The 22,729-nt window shown below is 44.7% G+C and overlaps 1 protein-coding gene across 1 annotated transcript in view; it reads left to right on the forward strand.

Annotated features, from left to right (window-relative positions):
- The window catches only part of trappc9 (trafficking protein particle complex subunit 9), a 171,338-nt gene that overhangs the window by 108,601 nt on the left and 40,008 nt on the right, over positions 1 to 22,729 (forward strand). Inside the window, exons 21-22 of the mRNA XM_071537471.1 lie at positions 3,533 to 3,686; positions 10,041 to 10,131. Of these exons, the coding sequence (XP_071393572.1) occupies positions 3,533 to 3,686; positions 10,041 to 10,131 (245 nt within the window). The remainder of the gene's footprint in view (positions 1 to 3,532; positions 3,687 to 10,040; positions 10,132 to 22,729) is intronic.

The following is a 22,729-nucleotide window of genomic DNA, read 5'->3' on the forward strand; positions in this document are numbered from 1 at the left end:
GCCGGGCGCATGGGGACGCGGCTCCTGCATACGCCCGCCGAGAAATCATTTGCGTCGGTAAACACGGCTCCCATCAAAGCGGCGATTTAGCTCGGCTTTAAGGACCGGAGACGGGAGTGACGCTCGGAGACTCGGCTTTTATAGAAACCTCTTATTGCGAGTTCCCCTCCTGTGGAGATGGATGTCCAGGTAATTTGCAGTTAGCTGCCCACCTCAAAGTCACATTGTGCCATTTCTGTTAGTAGAGAACGATGGGAGTACTCAGGGCATGGCAAAGTGGACTGCAAGGTGGACTGTTAGACTGTTTTTTCTCTCCTCTCCCTGTGTGAAAAAGACTCATATGGTGTCTGGCTCTCTCAGTTAAACACTTGAAGTGAAGCCTATCACTCTTCTTGACACTAGTAAGAGGACCGGGCCATTTCTTCTCTCCCGCAAAGGACCCGGTTCATTTCAGGATCAGGCCTGTGCCTGCTACAGTGGAGGAGAGGGGTGTAGCGCTCGTGGCTGTGCACATGTTGCCGTATTTGTTCTAAAGACATGGAGACAGATTAAATCTCAGCCGCTGGGTTTACAGTAATATCCTTGCAATTTAAGTGTTGTCTCCCACACACAGCCATCATTACTTCTGTGGGAAACAATTTATCCATTATAGTACGACATCCTGGGGCCAGATCTATAAATGATGCATACGCACAAGAAGAAATGCATATGCCACTTTCCGCACAGACATCGCTATTTTTAAAAAACACAGCGGTATGAGAATGTGCGTATCTAGACACATGCTTTACACCGGGCGCAGACAGACTTTATGAGTCAGCTGAGCTGAGTGTGATGTGGCAAAGAGTAGCATAATGTCAAAGACTGAACTTTGGCAACATTTTATTTTGAGCCTTAATCTTTTCAGTGCACCATAATAGCCTGTTATGTCTCAGAGTTTCATATAATAACATTTAACATTTTACAATAATGTTGGAATAAGAATAACGCACAGCAGACCATAAAGTAGACCTAAATTACACCACCTTAATCAAGTCTAAGTCAATTCCAAGACCAGGTCTAATCAAGTTTGAGTCAAGACCATGTCTAAAGGGTGTTCAAACCAAGTCAAGACTCAAGAGTGATACCAGAGCAAATGGTGACCTATTCAAGAGCAAGAGCATTGTACTTCTTTCCAAATGTAAATATAATGCTTAAGGAGTTTCTTAAGGATGAACAGAGTCGTAGATCTGTGTGCAGGAGCTCTGTACTACACCCTTCGTAGAGAGGGGGATTGTGAGGAGTGTGATTAGCGAATTCAGCAGACTATGTGTAGTGAATCAAGCTAAATCTACCAGATAAACACAGCTATCACAGTACCAGGGCCAGCGACAGGAGAGTTTGAAAGGCAGAAAGGACGCAGGTTTCATGCGAAGGATTTGGCTCACAATAGAGCGTGACCGATCTGTTGTGGAGTGGATCACACAAACCCCATTCTTCACAGCGGCGCAGACCCCCGAGTTCTTAAAGGCTTTTCGCGGCAGGAGAGAGTTGGCCACATCTCGGAGACCAACCCTCTCCATCCAGTCACTTCTCCTCGCTCCTCACTCTACAGGGACTCGCGCAGTCGATGAAACGCAGCGTCCAATTGATACTTTCATCTTGGAATGGGCGGCATGAATGTTGCCCGGGGTAATTAGAGGAGAACTTTGGAGTCGGTACACCCAGGCTTTGAATCGCGGATGTGACGCTGTTGCTGTGACCTCAGGCAACGAACTCTCCGGCTTCTGTTAATAAATGACTACAAAAAAAAAAAAAAAAAAGCTCGGAGCCTAAGGGTGTTTGTTCGAACTAGATAAATAATTTATCAGCGCCCAGCGGTCACTTGCCGCACCGCACAAAACGGCGCATGTCGGTTATCATCAGGCAAAAAAAAAAAAAAGCTAGATTTCATTCACTGAGATGTAGATAGACGTCATTCAGTGTTTCCATGAACCAATTACTCGTCTCTGCGATCTCCTGAGGTGCGAGATAGAAAGGTGCAAAGGCAGCGTGTCTGTCGTTAAGAGGCAGTGTTTTCACCTTTGTTGTCTTGCCTCGAGACCCAGTGTTAACACAGATTGCTTCGGCTAGTGCGGCAGGCGGCTTAGCTTCCTCCGGTTAAATAATTTATAAGTTGAGGTTGTTTTATTACTCTTTATTACTCGCGATCCAAATTGTTAAGGAAACGGCCTAACAGCCTCGTTTAGCTTTCGCTGCTTTGTCTTTGCACAGCATCGAGTGTGGTTGACATTAGGCCGATGTCATCCACTTCTCAATGTCATGGATATGATGCAGATGGTTTGATTATATATTTGTTGTATAATTGATCAATACTATACTGCTTGTCTATGGGAAGCCCTTAACCTGAATTGATTCTGAGACGTTTTGTTCAGATTCCACACAAGTATGTATGGATTACTTTTATCCTGGTTTTCAGTGGGGAGTTTTAGTGTCCCGTGGTCTAAATGCTGTTACATAGGCTTCTCCCCCCAATAATACAATTCTGGGGGAAACACTGAATACTTACACTTTTTTGTTCGCTTGTTTATTCAAAGTTTATTAATATTGAACGTGTCCTTGGGTCCCCAGCAATACACCCGCCAAGTGTGATCGGACGAACAGTTCTCGAGATATGCCAAGGACACACACACAGACAGAGATTCCTTGCTTTATAGTATGACAATACTTGCTGCCATGAATATCATCAGATTTAAATATATTGAACACCTCTCCACTGGTTGCCAGTTAGATATAGGATTGATTTGAAGGTTTTACTGATCATGTTTAATGCTCAGCTAGGTCCGGCCCATAGCCACATTACAGAGCTTTTCATTCCCTGTGAGCCAGAGCGCAGCCTGACATCCTCCTGACTGTCCCTCACTTCTTAATACGCACTTTTATAGACTTGCCTTTATGTAATTGCTTTTGATCCTGCTCCCATTGTTTCCTACGCTTGCTTTAGCTAATTTCTTCATTGTGTTTATTTATCTTCCTTTTAATGTTTTTCTTGTCCTATTCAATTGATGCTTAGAGGCTTAGTGCTTAAGCTTCTCATTTTATCTCCTCATTATGTATGTTACTTTCATTGTTTTTATGCCCTGTTGTAAAGTACTTTGAAAGCTCTGCTTTTAGATAAGTGCTATATAAATAAAGTTTATTATTACTACTGGCACAAAATATTGGCTGTCAGCAGCTTCATCAAAAATATCTGTGCCAGCCTTCAAATACCCATAGCAGTCAAACTCTAGTTAATATAAGGTGATTTATAAAGATTTATATAACTGTCATTACCAAAGAGTCACAAAACTATAACTGAATTTGTTTTTGACCAGTACTAAGAAATTATGGAGGCAAAAGACTTATTATATGCTGTCTTGAATACTTCCAATAAGTTGCCATGAAAGTTTTTTGACCAGTAAAACACAGAAAAAAGAAAACGGAAGTGCAGTTTGTGTGGATGTCCTGTGTCCTTGTGTCTCTGACCGACTCTCCCGTCTCCCGTCTCCCGTCGCAGGATGGCGATCCAGGTAGACAAGTTCGACTTTGAGAGCCTGCCCCAGCCGGACCAGGAGACGGTTCGCTTCACCAACCCCAAACAGCTGGAGGAGGAGCGGCAGCACGCCCAGGGCTGCCAGATCAACAGCAAGCTGGGCATCTGCTGGAGCATCATATCCTTCCACCGGCCGCTACGTAAAGTAGAGCTTCACCGGAGAAAAGCAGCCTGAGCCGAGCAGAGCTGCCGCAGATAGAGACAGATAAAGGTTTACGTTCATATTTTAGCGTGTTTAGACCCCACCTTAACTCCAACAGTTAAACCGCGATAGTTTTAAATGGTCAATCTGATGCAGTCGGTGCGGCATCTGCTGAGTGTTGTTGTTGACAGCAGTCAGATCGGTGATACGGGGCATCTGGATCCTACATCTGGAGGCCCTCTGGCTAGCGGGAAAACTTGCTCCGCTGCAGTGACAGATGGGAAAGCATATGGCGAAGCGCTCGCCGCTCTGACACTGTGAAGCGCCGTGTTTGTGTGTGTGTGCATACGTGTGTCTGCGTGTGTACGTGTGTGTGTGTGTGTGCGATAATTGTACCGCGCGCTCGCAGCGGCACGAGTTCAGCATTTGCCGATAGAGGCCTAGTTTGCGGACAGGCTGTGTTGTCCGTCCAGCGTTACCTCTGACCCCGCCCGTGTCAGTGTGCTGCCCTCTGTGTTCTGCTTATCCGCAGGGAGACGACCTCCATCTTTCCATATCTATTTACGCTTTCTTGTTGTTCTCTGTCCTGTCATTGACAAGCTTGCGATTGGTAGTAGAGAGGAAATGGGAGAGAGAGAGAGAGGGGAAAACATGCAACAAAGGTCCCAGGTCAGATTCAAACCCAGGGTGCATGGCATATATGTTTGTTTTTGCTGTTGTTCCTAATGCTCGGAAGCGGCTGAAGTGATTTGGGTCGAAACCTCGGTAGCGAAGCCAGATGTAATTCTGACGTAAATGAAAAGCCTCCTCGTCAGCATGCGGAGAGCGGGCCCCATCCTAGCTTCTTAAGTAATGAAGTGGCAATTACCAATGCACAGACTCCGTTGTGGAGAATTGCCTGTCAAGTTGTTGGTGAGGGAAGGTGCGCGATTAATTATTAATCCAGTCTCCGAGCTGTTGAACTTGCCATCATATTTTCTGTGTTATTAATGCGTAAACACTCCCGTCGTCATGTGCGTTTGTTTTATCTGCAAGCGATTTGGCAGAGTGTGGGCAGGAATAAAGAAAGGGAATGACTTTACAAATGTGTTCCCAGTGGTGAGTCTGACAGCGCTTGCACAAACCGTAAACCTGAAACTGCCTGTTTGATTATTTTATCGAGTTCAAACTAGACCATATGTTATTAGAGGAGTGGAAATCGACTATACTCTCAGATCGTAAGCATTGGTTTGACTGTCCTCAGATTATATGGTGTTGGATCCAGCTGACCTTGCATCAGACAGTCCTTTGTTGAGATGCTCAGCCTTTTTTGGAAATAACACTCAAACCAATTACACCTAAGTAGAGACCCATAGACCACAGAGAAGCAGTAGTATAGTAGGTCAAGTAGTACTTCTCACAGCAATTTCTAATATGCGGATTGCTCACGAGTTTCAAAAATCAGAAAGAAATAGAGAAAGAAAGGTTTGATTACACCGCATGGCGCTCTCAGAAGCACTCCACACACTTTGCCTTGAGCAAAATATCACTCACCTCGACGCGTGATCGAGCAGCTGCCTACAGTACCGTTCTGTTTTGGATGACGGGGTTCATCTGGAAGTCATCCGGTCACAGAGAAACGCGTCTCCGTACAGGCACCGAGGCAGAGAGAAGAGGAGGAGGAAGGTAACGTGTTATGGCTTCCCCTTCCCCTTGGGGAGAGAACTGCTGATGTCGTGAATCATAATGTGCATATACATAAAGTGTGGATGTGAAGCTGATTTTGCCTCCCTAACCCCCAAAGTCTTCCAAGCCCCTAAGACATAGACACTGTGGCCCATGCTTTTATTTCTTTGAGTCTTGAATATTTTAGCTCCCTGTGTTTTGGATTGATTTTGTATTGTATTGATGGTATTAATCACTTTTTTTATGCAGTTTTTTGACTAGTGTCTATCTATATTTTGAGCTTTCAACCCCTAATGAGATCCTCAGGCAGCGCTCTTTTGGTCATTTTATTTTAGGCTGAAGATTACGGGTGATCTAGCTTTCTCCATCAGGGCCCTTAGGCTCTGGAACCCCCTGCCAACTCACCATGCGTTCACACTGTGAGCAACTCGGTTGATGGGTCGCTCTGTTCTGACACATTGTGGGTGGTGCCAGAGGCTCCACAGGCAAATCATGTACTTTTCGCTGGTTTGGTATTGCCTTTAATAACATTACATCCTTTTTTCATGAGTTAAGTTAGCTATAGCACTAATTAGGTAGTAATTAATAATAAGCAATAAGTAATAAAAAAAACAAAGTTACATCAACCCCCAATGAAGGATGCAGCCGTTCTCCAAGCATATTTTTTGAGGCGTTTATTTCTTTAACCTTTCAAATAAAAGTTGTTTAAAACTGGGAAGCTTTGAATGGACTTTTCATACATTTTGTGCTTGCCAGGCAGAACTATTGTCCAGGAAACAAAGTCACATCAGTAGGGAAACAAGGAAGCGCAGAACTCTGATTGGCTGCTTCTGACCAACGACCACTTTCTCAGCTTGCTGTCCGTTCACACATCAGCCAAGTTTCCCCGGGTCTCGTGGCTCCGCAGGCAGCGCATTGACTTGTGCTGACTCTTTGATCGCGCTCGCAGTGTGAACGCACGGTTAGTGTCTCCCTTTTAAAACACTTCTAAAAACACAAGTTCAAAGAACAGAGAATAGAGAGCGCCTCTGTTGGGTTTCTGTTTGACATTTGTTGAAAGTGCTGTTTGGTTTGGGGGTGATTCTTTCAATGCCAAAGGAGGAGTTCCAAGGCATTCTTCAAGCAAAAAAAAAAAAAAGAAATAGAACAGCCGTAATTACATTGCTAGCTCAAAAGAACATATTATAACTAACTGTAATGCGTTTTGGCCACGCTGTGACCTGAGTGATGAGGCAGTTGCACACCAAACTGTATGAAGAAGAACATCAACACTTTTAATATACTCACTTTTAATGAATGTTACTGAAGTTTACTGTTGTTTCTTCCTGTCTTTCTAGTAACAAACAAAGGTGTTTGCATGACTTTCTCCTCTTTCTGCAGAAGTCTTGACAGCGTCCTCCACCAGACACGAGAGCTCAGTGAAGCTTTGAAACTTTAGCTGCTTGATTCATTTTGCTTTTTGTCATGACTTAACGAAAACTAAGAAAATCATTTTTAAACAATTACCAAAATAGTTTTTCGTTGCAGCCCTACAGCACAGTGTGTGTGGGAGCCATGATGAGGCAGTGACACCTGCAAATCATGGCTTGCATCACTCCTCCCTTCTATCTGTCACATGAGGAAATCTGTCAAAGTGTTTGCAACAGCAGACAAAAACAGTTCTATTTTTGTGAATTCATCTGTCTGTCTTTCATGCACTCTCTCTCTCTCTCCCCGTCTCTCTCTCTCTCTCTCTCTCTCTCTCTCTGCATACATAATCTCCTTCAAAGGTTAATAGACACCAGTTTGGTGTTCCGGGCACCGCTCATTTCGCCCATTATTCCAAATGTCAGCTGTGTAAATGATCAGCGGTGTCCTTATCATAACATATTATCAGGCTAATTGCTCTGTGACAGCCATATTTGTTTTGATGCCGCGTTCAAGCCTCCGCGGCCTACCCTGTGATCAGTTTAATGCTATCAGTGTAGCGGGGTCGCGGCGACATGCCCTCTTCTCACCCTCTGACGGCTCAGTGAGTGAGCGCACTGCTGTCACATGCGTATGGGCCTCATAAAAGACATTTTGAATCTTGGTTTGAATCTGGCCTTGGACCTTTATCGCTCATCACCCCCCTCTTTCTCTCCCATCCTTCCCGTCTCTCTCCACTGCCAACTGTTCAGTAAAGCTGAAATGTCAAAAATCTTTAAAATCAAAAAATTGATACTTTTTGTGGTGCCTAGAAATTTGGCGTCAAATCTTCATGTTTTCGAACTTTACATTTGGTAAAGTTTGGTGAGAAACAATGCTTTCCAAGCCAGGTCGTCAGCCTTAGTGTTTTCATCTAACAAGCTTGTCTGGTACACCGGAGCGAAGGTGCCACAGCATCTGGCTTTTCTGCTAACCTGCCATCTATGACATTTCCGCAGAAAGTCACCTGCACAAGGCTCGAACTCGCAAATGTTTTATTCAAGACTGTGTATCTGCCTCGGATACCTGCACCCCAGTGATGTATAGTCTACCCGATGCTGTTATGACTGACTTGGTAGAATCGCCTGTTTGTTTGATGTCAACATACACACATGCGCTCCACACACACACATATATACACATCTTTAACAGCGGAGACATGGCAGTCTCTCTCTTTCACAAAGTCAATTTGGTCCTTTAATCTCTTGGCAGAAGAGTGTAAGCAGTTCTATTCTATGAATATAAGTAGGAGCTAAGAGACTGTGTACTGTGATGCGAGGAGCTGACTTAATTGACTTGGCTATAAGAACGCAGAAATGTTTCCTCTGAGCTGGCGTCGGATGATTGACTCGAGTTTCATTCCAAATGTATTCATTAATAAGAGCGTCGGATTCATTCAAAACACACATTACTGAAGCCGTCCCCACGGTATGTACAGTGCATCGCCGAAATCTGCTCTCCGCACACCACACACACACACACACACACACACACATGCACATACAGTACACAGTATGACTATAGGCCCATTAGTATCTATGGTGCAATGCTAATGACCCCATTAAGGGTGAGTAGAAAAGGGAATTTTCACTGCTGAAGGCCTTATAGATTGTGGCTTTTCCAAAATGTGAGATAAGTTGTTCATTCTCCTATGGTTGGCAATACCTATTACATAATGTTAATGATTATTGCCCACAGTAATGGATCAGAAAATGTACTCTGATTAGTCTGTGAATAGGTAAGAGTATTTTGGCTTTTCAGTATCCTAATTACATTATATGCTAAGGGGTTTAGAAAGGGATAAGGGTCTTTTTTTTTTTTTTAATAAAAGCAACTTAAGCTGATGTGAATGGAAATGTGAAAGTTTGCCAACTCGCATCAGAGCTGAGAACCCACTTTCAGCCTCAAGCTCCTGCTGCCTCATCAAATGAGATCTCACACTAAATGAAAATGGCAATCATTTTGAATAGTTAGTAGTTAGATAAAGAGTGGGCACACTTCAGTATATTAGCTACAGAGCACAATTGTATAGGCTATATATAAGGGTGTTGGCAAGTCCTGCAAAAGCCTTAAAATGTCTTTTTACTTAAACTCTAGGCTTTAAAAGGTCTTGAATTTAGAGTGAAATATAGCGTCTTTACATCTAGAATTCAGTTATAGAGTTCTTGAAAATATTTTTGTTTTATTTCTGTGCCGTTTTTCCGGTAAGAAATCCGCTCCGTCACGCAGACCTGTATTCTGGTAGATCCACAGTTTTCATTTTCACGTTCATTTCAGTTGTGAAATTGGTTGTATATTTCATTGTTAGCGGCATTAAAAAGGTCTTAAAAAGTCTTCCGTTTAGAGCTGCTAAAGGCGAGATATTTTATATGAAAATGCATCCCATTCCCACTAATTGAGACCCTGTAAATTCGCCCTGTTTGCCCAAATTAAATTCAGGTGTTGGGTACGGTCACTGATGGGAAATGTTCTCGGTGCACAGGGAGCGCCGAATTGAAATTTAACAGCGAAATACAAAGCTGTCCCTTACACAGCAGACAATGCAGTGTGTAAAGTTGCCTAGTATCGCTTTAACTTAATGCAACTTACAGCAAATACCCAGACCCGTCTATCCAATTAGATGATTGACACCTTACTGTATGGAATCCTGAACTTCAAGCTTTCCATCAGGCAGAAGTTGGAAAGTGTGATGGGATTGGTGGGGGGGGTGGGGGGTGGGGTGGGGCGCTTCCAGTCGGATTCAGTGACGTTTGGCCCGGTCGCCATAGTAACCATGGTAGCTGTTAACGCAGAGTACATCAGCGCTCTCGTTCGCTCTACCTCTGCCGCTGCTCCGTCAGGCCCGATAGTAAGCCAGGGGGCTCTCTTTCTTTCTTTCTTTCAGAGCCAGTACCCCCCGCTTCTGCCTTTTTTGTCCCTTCCAGAGTCACAAGCCAACCTCGGGACCAGCATGCTCTGCTCCTGGCTCCGGCTCAACTGGAGAAATCTCACACAACAAGCCCTTCTGTCTAGTTCTGTGACTTTTGGGCATTTTGTGCCGAACCTCCGTATCCCCTTGTCTGTTTTTACGATGCATTTTTCTCCAACTTGCTGTGTCGCAAATTAAAATATTTGTTCTGCTACCTTGTGTACAGTAGATTCCCCCCCCCCCATGTTGGTTAATCCTTGAAAGTTTAATGCACCAAGCTTGTCTATGCTGTCGTCCTTAACCGCTCCCACCCTTCCTTGCGGCGCCATGGGGAGGCCAGCGTGGAAGGAGTCCTCAACCAGCTGGTCCTGGAGCACCTACAGCTGGCTCCTCTGCAGTGGGGTGAGTCTATGTGTGTGTGTGTGTGTGTGTGTGTGTGTGAGAGAGTATGAGTTGCGTGCGCACACACACACGTCACGTCTATGTGCTGCAGATTTTGTTTCACCCTTCAGTTTTTTCCTCGAAACGAGCCCTTCTGTTACATTTTCTATTAATAAAGTAATAACTCTATAAAAGACGAGGTGAAGATGTCCCAGTACCCGACTGTGCTGCTGGGATTGACAATTTGGGGGGTTTTTGTGTGCCAATCACAGTTGTCTGGGTGGTTACATAGCCACCACTATACCTGTCAGTTAGTGCATAAACCTCCAGAACTGGTCTCAAGCCATGTTTTTTATTTGCATTCATAATGGGCTGCGGGCTATTTTGGAAAAGTGTAGACGGCAGCCTGGGAAATGTGCGAATCATTTGGGGGGTGGGGTGGGGGTGGGGGGGGGGGGGGGGTACGCGCGGAATATTTTGCAGGAGCGCTCCTCAGCCGCACCATCTGTGATCATCCTCCGAAAATCATTTTTGATTTACCGAGGGTGTTTATTTTCTCAAGGCCCCCCCCCCCCCCACCTCCCCCAAGCCTCTCTCTCTCTCTCTCTCTCTCTCTCTCTCTCTCTCTCTCTCCGGGGCCAGCCAACGTTTTGATTAGTCAGCCGGGACTCTCCTGCCTTTTGTGAGGAGAAAGCAATCTGCGGAGATGGAGTGACGCGGGGGCGGGCGCGGGCTCGGGAGCACGGGCACCTGTTGAGGCCAGAGATGGGGAGGCTCCAACGCAAACGCCTCACCGGACGGGCCGATACTCTACATGATGCGCGCAGTCTCTATGAAAGCCGGTCCTCGCCTTTTCCTGCCTCGCTGATTACAAGGCAGTTAATTTGCCTCGACCCGTTAGGATGCCTTTATCAGGGTTGCCGAGACTATCACAGGCTCAATTACGGGTGTACTCCGAGCATTTCCCCTGCGGCTGAAATCATTAGTCCGGCCGGATGCTTTTAATGCCTCCGCGGCTCTGTTCGCCCCGCAGTTGTAGAGAGATGGAAGATCGTACCTCCTCAAAAAAAAAAAAATTCCTTCGCATCGGTCTTTAACTGTAGCGGCAACGCGGAAGGCCAAGGCTGTTTCCTCACCCTGCCGTAATTATTGTTTCAAATCGAACGGCAGACGCAAAGGCCATTTATCTCCTCTTGCCGGGGATTTGGGCTGCGGAGCGGTACATCGCCAGCGCTGGAAAGCTCACCCCACGTTCCCGAGTCTGATATACCTCTCCGTCTGGCAACTTCGCTAACGCCGAGCTCAGGGCAGAAATACTGCTGAAAGACCGGCTTTGTCATGGCCTTCTGCACCTTTTCTCCTCAGCTCAGCGTCATCACAGTTCTGATAAAGGTCTGCTCTGAGTACTCAGCGCAACGCCTTCCCTCTAACAAGGGAAGAAGCCCTTTAAAGGAGTTTCTCTGGCTTTGATCCAGTGTTCAAGTCGAATCGGTGGCACCGCTCGTTCAAAAGCGAAAGAAAGTTCGGTCCACTTCTTTTAGTAGTCAATCTTTTGATAGTTGAAGAGACTCTGACACCTCTGTCTGCCCTCAGCCCATTCCCCGGCATGAGAAACTTGATACTTCCTCATGCTTTGCTACCATAGCAACCTATGAATATTTGATCACGCAGGTTCCAATAAATGGAAAACATGGAAAGAGCCAGAAACCATTTTATGGCCCCGTGTTTGTTTACGAGTTTATTATTATTGAATGGGGAGCAAGCGAACCGAGGCCATTAGTAAATGATTCTACCTCTGGGCAGAAGCGCCCTCGCCGCCACATCAGTGCAGCCGCAATAACGCAGGATCAGATGGGATGAAATTCGCTACCTAATTACAAATAAATAATGCAAGCTTTTTTTGAAATTAGCGAATTAGGGGAATTTTCGATTGGAGGTGCGGAGGAGGGCTGCAGTTCATTGAGCGGGCCAGGAAATAAACTAGGATTACTTTTAAGTCTGTGCGAGAGCTTGGATGAAAAAAACACATTTTTACTGTAAACACCAACATAGCCGCTCGAGAGGGATTCCTTTTATTTGTCGAGTCTACAGTGCATAGCTTTTCCTTTCTAGTATTTTCTTCTTCTTCTCTTCAGGATGTGGACATCTTTGACATTGTTTTCTACCTGTCTCTGTTTGTGCTTCTTCAAAAAGCCTGCTGTTATGCTTGTTTGGAAAGAAAATAACAGTCAGTATGATCAGCCAACAAAGCGGGCACAATACTGGGACTAGACAGCATTAGCATAGATCAGCACAATGTTTGTGTGAATGATTTTGCTGGAAAAGATACCGCAATGGCATTAATAGACTGTTTTTTGGATTGGGTTCTTTCCTTGTTAAAACACCACTATCAGCTCAAAAGGATTCTACTGTATTTCCGCTGAATTCCTTCTCCAGGCAGCATGAGTCCATCTGGAAGCCGCTCTGTCATTGTTGCGGATTTTGAAAAATAAGTCCACTAAACTGTACACATTGTCTGCAAACTTTATAGGGCTGCGGAAAAGCCTAGACAGTTTCACAAACTGTTTAAATGTCAGCGGAGCAGTCTCGGCGCGGAACTGCTTCACTCCCCTATTGTTTTTCAGAAGGTTATTGGCTGACTGGTTTAATTATCTGTGACAAAGTATTATGGCGCTCCCAAAAAACCTCCAGGGGTACTTGTCATCCTCGAGATCGGCGGAGTCAGAGGGAAGGAGGTTGGTCGGGGGAGTGAGGGATGAAAAACACCGAAATGGGATACTGATACAAGCTCTTACAGATCACAAGCAGTACGCAATTGAACTCGATCCAACTGCTACCAAAAACTGAACAGAAACCGTGTTAATTTGTCAGTAACAGCATATTTTTTTAATTTTTTTACATGAGGAACCAGAAGACAAACTAGATCACATTGACCTCATACAACAACGACAAGGCAAAATAGATGAGGGTCAAATTTATTAAATGTATTGTAATGTTGCTTTGACTTTCTTTTTTTTGGCACAAGAGAAAAAAAACTCTTCTCTCCTGTGCCTTTCGTTCCGCCCCAACCCATAAAAGTGTTTGGAAAGCTTTCGTGGATGAAGGTTGTAAGTAGGTTTGGAGAGGGAGTGAGGAATGGAGCAGGCTAAATTGGGATACCGATATCCCCTCCTGCACTTCACAGGCAAAAAGAAATCGAATCATGCCCAACTGTTATCAGATCATAGTTTTCCACCGCCCTCACCCCGTGAAAGTGTTTGGAAACTTATGTAGTAGTGTTGCCGCTAATATAGACACTATAGTGTAGAAATAGGACAACAAAGTGACTGAACTGAATGTGACGAAAGTGGACAATAAGATCTATAAACAACAAAAATGACAACTGAAGTAAGTCAACACATTTTGACTGAAACTAACAAAGCAACATATTGGAAAATTGGAAAATGGATATTGGCCAATATGATGCTGATGGTGGTTCCTCCCTGACCTGACCACAGTTTCTTCTTCTTCTTCTTCTTCTTCTTCTTCTTCTTCTTCTTCTTCTTCTTCTGCTTCTGCTTCTGCTTCTGCTTCTTCTGGTTCTGCTTCTTCTTCTTCTTCTCCTGCTCTTTCTTCTTCTGCTTCTGCTTCTCCTCCTCCTCCTCCTTCTTCTTCTTCTTCTTCTTCTTCTTCTTCTTCTCCTCCTCCTACCTCTTCTTCTTCTGCTTCTGCTTCTTTTTCTTCTCCTCCTTCTTCTTCTCCTCCTCCCTCTTCGTCTTCTTCTTCTGCTTCTTCTTCTTCTTCTCCTCCTCCTTCTTCTTCTCCTCCTCCTTCCTCTTGTTCTTCTTCTTCTTCTTCTTCTTCTTTTTCTCCTCCTCCCTCTTCTTCTTCTTCTTCCTCTTCTTCTTCTTCTTCTCATTCTCATTCTCGTACCAGATGTCTTGCCAAAGAAATAACCACAATTCCCATGTGGTGCGGGAGCATTTTCCTCAGCAGTTTCAGGAGTGTCAGTCAGTAAAACTTGCAGTGAAACCTGCCTCACTCTGCTATAAGGAGCTGCTAACCCACCTGAAAGAATTTCATTAGTCTGGAGTCTTTCAATGGAGAGTTTTAGTGTCCTATGATGGTCTAAATGCTGTTTCAGAGGCTTTTCCATTGTGACAATACTGAGTACAATTCTGTGAAAAAGGCTGAATACTTGTATTTTGGGGGAATTTCTTGGTATTAAAATGGACAAATTTACAAAATATTGGTTCTTGGCAGCTTTAATATATCAAAATATTGCTGTCGATATTGGCCTTCAAAGATCCCTATGGACCGAACCCTACTGCTTAGACCCTTGTTACAGTTCTGTCAGGAAGCCGGCGCTGCTGGGAGTTCCCCCTTACCTCCACACCGACTGTAATGCCAGAACAGGTGGCATCGTTTGTTTTTTGCAGCCTGGCATTATGTAAATAGCCCCATTGATTACAGCTCCTTCGGCTGACAATTTGATTAAAGGCAAAGTGGTACACCTCGTGTTCGGAGTCTCCATGTCAACTTAATAGAGTGTTGCTAAATAAACAGTCACCTGGCCAATCAGACGGAGCTCTCTGTGGGCTTGACACCAGCACAGTGGCTGACAGTGCCGTGGCGGAGGAGAGCAGGAGGCCTGTGCTACACCCAGACACATACTCTCAAAGTAACACTGTTAGTTCAGGTTTACCTCCAACAGAACAACCCATGTGACTGCATTTACTTTTTTAAGATAAGATTAAACAAGATGAAACCTTGATGATTGCTGTTGCAGCAGCAAACAGTAATAGATACACCAAAGAAAATGGACTATAAATAAGAATAAAGCAAATGGTTGGATAGTTAAACCTATGCAAGGCAACTGGCAGTTTCAAAACTATAACAAATGAAGTGAAATAACAGCAGTAGAACATATTGAGACAAAGAAAGAATGAGTCAAAAATAAATATACTAGAAATATGACATATATGCTGTATAAAATGAAAACAAAATATGGTAATGACAAAGATTTGAAGTTAATATTAGGGTTACAATAAAAGAGCCTGTGAACTGCATTATAGAATATAGTTCAGCAATGGTAAAAAGGCTTTAATTTTCAGTCTGCGTGTGGAGTGCTGTAACCAAGCAGTGAGACGGAAAACAAAGCGAGGCCGAATGCGGACTTTGCTCCCACACCCCGCCGTCCCCCTCTCCCCCCGCCTGCCACCGGGAGCCCATCTCAATGGAATACAAATTCACCCATGAATGGAAAGACAAATGTTTAGCCTAGGAGAAAGATGGAAAGAGAAGGGCGGGGGCCCCCGGCTGTAAAAGGCAAAGAGATAATTTAATAAGACAGTTCTTTTGAACAGCCTCACGCCGTCGCATTTCTCCTCCCCACCTACCCCGCGCAGACAGATGGCCATTTGGAGTGGTCACAGGCGGTGGCTTCTCAGCACACACAGGGGACGCCTCATGGAATAATATGCCTTTAAGCTTTTGTCAGGTGCCCAATTGCCATGAGCGGCGGCGGCGGCGGCGGCGGAAAGGGGTTGACGAATGGCGCTGCCAAACGGGCCCGTGTCCGACCCACCCGACGCCGCGGCCCTCGCCCGGTGACGGTGATGAGAAGCACTGACCGGAGAGAGAGAGAGCGAGGGAGGGAGGGAGGGAGGGAGGGGATGAATATGTGAAGCGCTGAAATGAAAGAGAATTACTTTGACCGCACCTGTAGCTGGTAATATGTCGCATCTGTGAGCATACATTAACTCCGGGCCGCCTCTCCTGCAGTCATCAGCAGAGCAGTGATAGGGCCTGTGGGAGAGGGGATAGGGCGGTAAGCCTTCCTAAAGCCCGGCTTAGGGTGGCATCAGCCCAGCCAGCCACCCTGATCCTCCCTGGAGCCTCGCTCCCCTTTGAGCCCTCATCCACTACTGCTGACTCAGGCTCAGCTCTGACTAAGGCAAAACTCATCCATGGGCTGTCGGTGTGCAGCCGTATTCTCATATGAGAGCGATTGCGAGAACGGTGCGGTTTAAAAATGGCCTCGTCAGCACCTTAATCTCTTTGGAATATTGGAATATGCAAATTGTGAGTAAATTGTATGGAGAACTGCAATAGTTGCATGTATTTCGGGACAGTTTTCATGTGCCACAACATGCTCAACATGCGCATTCAGTTGTGTAATGTTTGCATCTTCTATCAATCAGGCCTGAGCATCGGATAGCTTGGAAAAGTTATATAGTGCGGTGGCAGTTGGTGTAGGTAATGAGTAGCTTTCCGACATGGAGGGCCAAGGCTGAAATGTATCACTGGACTGTGGCTGTGGGCCAAAAATATAACCGAACATTGATCATTTAGAAATATAGCGGGTGGGAATTACATTAAGTCTTTTGTCATCCTGGTACTGGTTAATATACTTTGTAATAAGCAAGTGATCTTTAACTCACTGCTGTATTATAATTAAATTGTATAACTAAAGACAAAATAGAATATTTTTAACAGTTTTGTGGAAGGCCAAATTTGGCAGAGCGAGCCAACAGAATTATTCACGGGAAAATCTTTTTTTTTTCAATGCCTGTCAACAGTTTGATCGGTTTCATAATCGCAGCAAGTCATTGTGTTTATGCAACAGTACAGTAGCCAGTCAGTCGCTCGCATTGTTTTCTTCCCCAGTTACATAACTTGTATTTTTACCGGCTAGCGATTCCATTTCTGAGACAGTTTGAGCCTCCAGCATTTGAGACTCTTCGTGAATCCCCCAAGACTGAGGTTTGCACGTCTTGCTGAACACCGGGACATAACATGGTTTTGCATATGTTGCCTCACCGTAGTGAGTGACTCTCCAACAGAGAGCAGTGAAACTCTGGGGTGTCGATGAAAATCGAGCCTAAAGGCTCGTGCGGCTCCTTTTGCATGCACCCCCCCCACCACCACCACCACCACCATCACCCACCTGCCCACCTATGGGAGCGCGGCTAGGCTTAAATCAGGGGCGGTGCTAGACGGGTGTCGGGCGCAGCCCATTTGGCTGAGTGATGGGCACGAGGAGGAGCACTGGGTAAGCAGAGGCTGATTTATCTGCTTGTTTTTCTGCTCTGTCGCCCAGGCGCTGTCAGTCAGCCCTCCTAAAGGTCTCCTGGCCGAGGCAGTTAAGGGAGGGAGGGAGAGGAGGGAGGGCGACACACACCTATTTCTGGAGGCTCGCTCTGTCTCCTGGGCCGCTGCTCTGTGATTTAAAGATGCAGTGCTGACTCAGTCGGGGCAGGGCGGGGCGGGCGGATGGAGACGAAGATGCTCCGGCGTGTGATAAGCACATAACGATGAGGTAGCCCGGCCCGCAACACACCTAGAGTCTCCTAGCCGGGTTATCGCAGGAGAAGCTCGTGTCTATCCTCATTAACCTCTGCTTATTATCGGTCTGCACGGAGCTGTCATCTATTGTTATTGCACCAGATAATTAACCTGTTATGAATGCGAATAATCCCCGATTCCTACACAGGATTATCACAACACAGCACCGCATCGCGCTATTTACGAAAGCTTTGTCAAAACATCTTTTTTTTTTCTCCCAACTCAAGGGAGCGAACATGAAAGGATCATTTGTTTTACTTTGGCGAGGATCACCGGTCTGATTCTATCGCGGCGCTAGCTTTAATGTGGAAATGAGAGCCAAGAGTACAGCGGCCTACTCTCTGATTGCCCATTCAGCTTTTGTCTCTGGCCCGGTGCGGATCGAGAGTTAGCACATTTAACAGGCGGGGAGCGTCTGTTTATGGGGCATTTATCATGGCTACAGAACAATCCGGCCTGTCAGCGCGTCAGTTCGGGTGAGCCGCGGAAATAAATCATAACTCCTCCGGCCTGCCACAGATAGCACACCAACACGATTGCCCGTTCATTTAGACCGGTGGGATGGGAGGGGGAGGAGGAGGAGAAGAAAGGGAAACTGAGTTAGGACAGCTGGATGCTTTGAAAGGGAGTGCAAGAAGAAAAAGTTTGGGTTTTTTTTTTTTTTTTCAAACAAAACTTGTGAAATTGTTGTGGAGGTTGAACATCTTCAGTCTGTTTTCTGGTGCCAGTGATAGATGCAATGAAAGTAGGCCTCATTGTGCTTATCATGAATCGCTCTTAGAAATGGAGATTATTTATAAGTTACTGTATGCTTCTATATGCATTGATTCTTTGGTGGGAAATAATGCTACATTTTAGGATATAGCACTATCACACTTTGTCTCATTATTTTTTATCTTTCCATCTCTTGATTTGCTGTAGCAGCCATCCAAAGTTTAAAACTTGAAAAACTCATTAAAAAAAAACCCATCTAATTACAAATAAATAATGTAAGCTTTTTTATAATTAGTGACACATCCTTTTATTTGTGGTGAATTTCAATGTGAGGTGCGGAGGAGGGCTGCAGTTCATTGAGTGGGCCAGGAAATAAACTGGATTACTTTTAATTCTGTGTGTAAGCTTGTCTGAAAAAAAGCAGGTTGCAAACACATTTTACTGTAAACACCAACATAGCCGCTTTTCAGCCAACTCTCAAACCTAAAAAAAAAAAAAAAAATACCTAAAGCTCTTGAAAGGCTGAACAGATTTTATTTATCTACACCAATATCTGACCTTCAATGGCTTCTCTATTAATTCATCATTCAAAGTAAGTTTGTTAAAAATTAAAGTTATGGCATAGAATATCTCAGGCGGGTCTGATTTTGTGAAATGTCTCCTCCACTGACACAAAATCTTACATCCAACTAGATTATCCTTAAGACCATCATCCACGTTTTCTGTGATAATTGTTTTTAAAACTTTTGATGAAACTGTACAGAAGATATATGCAAATGAGTGAGCAGAGAATTATTAAGATTCCACAATGACAGTGGCAACAGAGAAAGGTAGTGAGATTCCTGGGTGGTGCAACCGTAATGTGACATTAATACACCTATGTACACTGGCTGGTTTATGTGAAGTTCCTCTAAAGATTATATGCATTATTTAAGCCTAAAAGATTTCATTTTCTCCTCCTTTTTTTTTTCCCCCTCAGCACTAAACGGCTAAGGTGTTCCCAGCCGCCACATCGCCGCTAGCAGCTATAATTCCCCCCTTGTTCTTCCTCCGAGCCGATCCGTTCTCTCACCGTTTTCTAAACCTATTTTCCCCTTAAACCTGTTTCCCCCCCCTCCCTTCGTTCTATCAAATAAAACTACCTCCTTCATTGATTTCTTTAGAGGAAACAAGAGTATCCCCAACGGCTGCCTTTTCATCCCTGAAAGACAGATTACCTGACATTTCTAAATGCAGCCAGGTCCGGCCGCCGGTTTTCGGTGTGAGCGTCTCGAACGCTCAAGCGCTCCTAAAAGAGGGAATAATGTGACACGAGCGTTTCACCCGCTGGAATAGAGAAATTATTTTTTGCCTTGTTATTACTCCTAGCCCCGCACCATCAATCTTGCACTGTACACAAACACAAACGGATTAGTGGAAGTGTGTTGGAGTTCCATGCGTTTCAGGTAGGGTTCGCGGTCCGCTGTAACAATGAAAGACCATTACAATCGCCGAGGCATTCAGGTTCCTCCGTAGAAAGCGCCGCTGACATTCTGAAGTAGGTAAATATTGTTATGATTATTTGCTTGCTGTTAGCGCACTCTGAAAAAAAATCTTTTCTTATTTTATAAACACTTGCAAGCCAGCTGTATTGGATAATTTTCAGTCGAGTTGAAAGACAAATGCGTCTCACTGTGCATTGTTTTTTGAGTTAATTAAAAGAAATGGAAGGGATTGTCTTGTAATTAAATTGGAAGTGCACTGTACTCTGGGGAATATATGAATGCTTCAAGTGTCACTGCCAGTATTTTTCAATTAGATCTGCGATCAACATTAGTCTTTAAGTTAAGCCACTAAAGTATAGTTGTTTTGAGAAAAAAATGTATGTATTAGTCAAGCTTCCTTGATAATTCAGTATGGCTGAAAAAGTTACTGTACTAGATGATAACCTTGAAGCTTGTCTTTGTAGAGCAAGAACAATCACTGTCTCTGCTTTGCATTGTAGAAAATGCATATTGTACAATTGGACTACAATTGGTGAAAGTGAGTTCATATGACTTGTTTTGTAAGAGAGGTACGACCTGGTATTTCTCTGTATCTGTCAGGACAGAGCTCAGAACTATTTGCAGCATTGTTTTACATAATGTCTTGAAACTGCTAACTACTGACTGTGCAAAAACAATGGTACACTGATTACACTTATGCACTTAAGTGTTATTTCCCCTTTCTTATTCACCAACCACAGTGAGTGCTGAATAATGTAGAGTGATTTGCAAGTATAATGATTTGTATTCCCCCATCTGAAACAGCAGTGACAGCCATGAGGGGGGCAAGCATAGTCCATCTGTAACTTTTTTTTTTTTTCATGTTTATCAGTGTTTAGGCTGACTTTAAGTAGAGTTACAACAAGTGAAAACTAGCTTATCGCTAGTTCCATGCGTCCCAGCTGTGAGTGTCTTAGCTAACAGTCAGTCTAGATTACTACAAAGCTAAGACAGCCAACAATGACCAACTGGTTACAGCTGACAATAACAAAGGTTAATACTACCAATCAAAGCACACAAAACAACAGTTGACACATTTTCAACTTTTGGAAAATGAAATCATCAATATTAGCTCATTACTACAACTAACATTACTGCTAACAAGCACTTAACAGGGCCTACTATGCTAACGTTACATACTCAACAAAGGATTAAACTCACATCAAGGTCACACCGAGGACTTTAAATTAATCTTAAGGACATAATGAAAATCCTACTGTGTTTTAGTGAAATCAGGGCATGTAGATGATTACCCTTATGGCAAGCACAACAGTTTATCTCAAACTTTAATGGACCAAGAGTGGCTTCGATATTTTTGTCTCCAATCAGTTCTTGTTTCTTGTCATACATTGACAAGCCTCGCAGCTCTGCGCTGAGCTGAAACACACTTGACCTGTGGCCCGGTCCTCAGTGACACGGATCATCATCGAGGACCCGGGACTCCTTCTCGCCACTCGGGGTGGGAGCCGTCCCGTGAGCATTTGCTCCGGGTTTGAGTCGTAATGCCTCGGCATCCGAGGAGCCTGCCAGTCGGTTTGACGATGGCGGGACATGACACAGCCTCTCAGAGGGAGAAGTCACTCCGCTGCACTCAGCTGTCTCTATTGATCCACCTCAATGACGCTCTGGTGCCACTGATTCACGATCAAATCCCCTCTCACATGACTGGAGCAGGGCTTGCGTTGTATGAAGACTGTTTCTGTCCCCCCACGATGAAATCAGGGACAGGGAGTATGGACCGGCCTCCATCTGTTTGTTTGCTTGTTCGTCTGTCCATCCGTCACATGCGATATCTCAGACACTGTTGATTGAATTGCGATTAAATGTTGGGGAATGAAGCATCTCACCACTACGTTATAGCATTTTAAAAATTACACTGATAATTCCGAGGAGGGCGCTACAGTTACAGGTCAGAACAAGGTGACATATCTCATATTTGTTACTGATTGACCCAGAGGGGACTACATAATTCGCAGGGGACGATGTGTTTACTGTTGTCTTGCTGTTTGTTTATAATGAATCTGTTATTCTCACATGGAATTGTTGCGTTATTACTCAGAGTAGTTTTGCCGCGCCTGTCATCGCTGAGCAATTGTGAAGACCTATCATTGCCCGTCTATACACCTTTCTGACATGCTATCCGTCTTTTTCCGTTCGGCTGCTAAGGAGATCTAGCAGGTGATCCATCAAGTTTGACTGTGGTGTGTCTCAGACGTTGGCCAGCTAGGGATCCTCAGGAACAGCAGCCCGCTGACAGGCCTGCGTGAGCCCTGTGGGTAACTGACACTTCTTAGTATTCAATAGACTGGGCCTGCTGACACTAGTGACAGGCTTCTGGCCCTGACACATACCTGGCATCGCTACGGCAGGACACCCACTGAGAACCACTGAGCATGCCCTGTTACTCTGTCATTCCCCTCTGCCCAGGAACACAAAGTGTACCTTACAGAGCGAGAGGGGTGTATATATAGGGCTTGTGGCGAGGATAATATGTGACGAGGTGACAGCATATTATGGGGTGACAGGGCCCTGATACAATGAAGGGACATGGAGCAGCATTTCAGCACCCCGAACACCCTGAAAATCATGCAAGATGTATTTTGGGAAACTGTTGGGATGAGGGTACATTGTCACTTTCTCACATGCTATCTTTCCTGGTCTCACACACACACACAAGAATGTGGCAGCGAGTCTCAAATCTGGTATTATTGCAACTCCTGGTGGAGCTAGTATTGAGCGAGGTCAGATAATGTATGCTTTCAAGGACCAGTGTCAGCATGTGATTAAAGCTGAACAGCAAAACAGATCAGTTTAAACGCATCATACAGAGTGGTGGGAAGACGGCAGCTCCATTAATCAATCTAAACGATTGTCTTGGATGTTGACTTTGCTCATAACACTGCCCGCTATCATTAGCTACTGGCCTAATTGTTGCTCATTAGTAGCTTTCATAGCTGTCAGCAAGGGCACGTCACCAGATGTTTTGCGATGGAATATTGATACAGTGCAAATGCCCTGATATGACAGTAAGCCACACAGCCAAAATGAGCCAATAC

This window comes from Centroberyx affinis, unplaced genomic scaffold, assembly GCF_046629955.1.
Source record: "Centroberyx affinis isolate AG114_WGS23_722 - 3 ecotype Tasmania unplaced genomic scaffold, CSIRO-AGI_Caff_v1 ptg003056l_1, whole genome shotgun sequence".
Taxonomy (NCBI): domain Eukaryota; kingdom Metazoa; phylum Chordata; class Actinopteri; order Beryciformes; family Berycidae; genus Centroberyx; species Centroberyx affinis.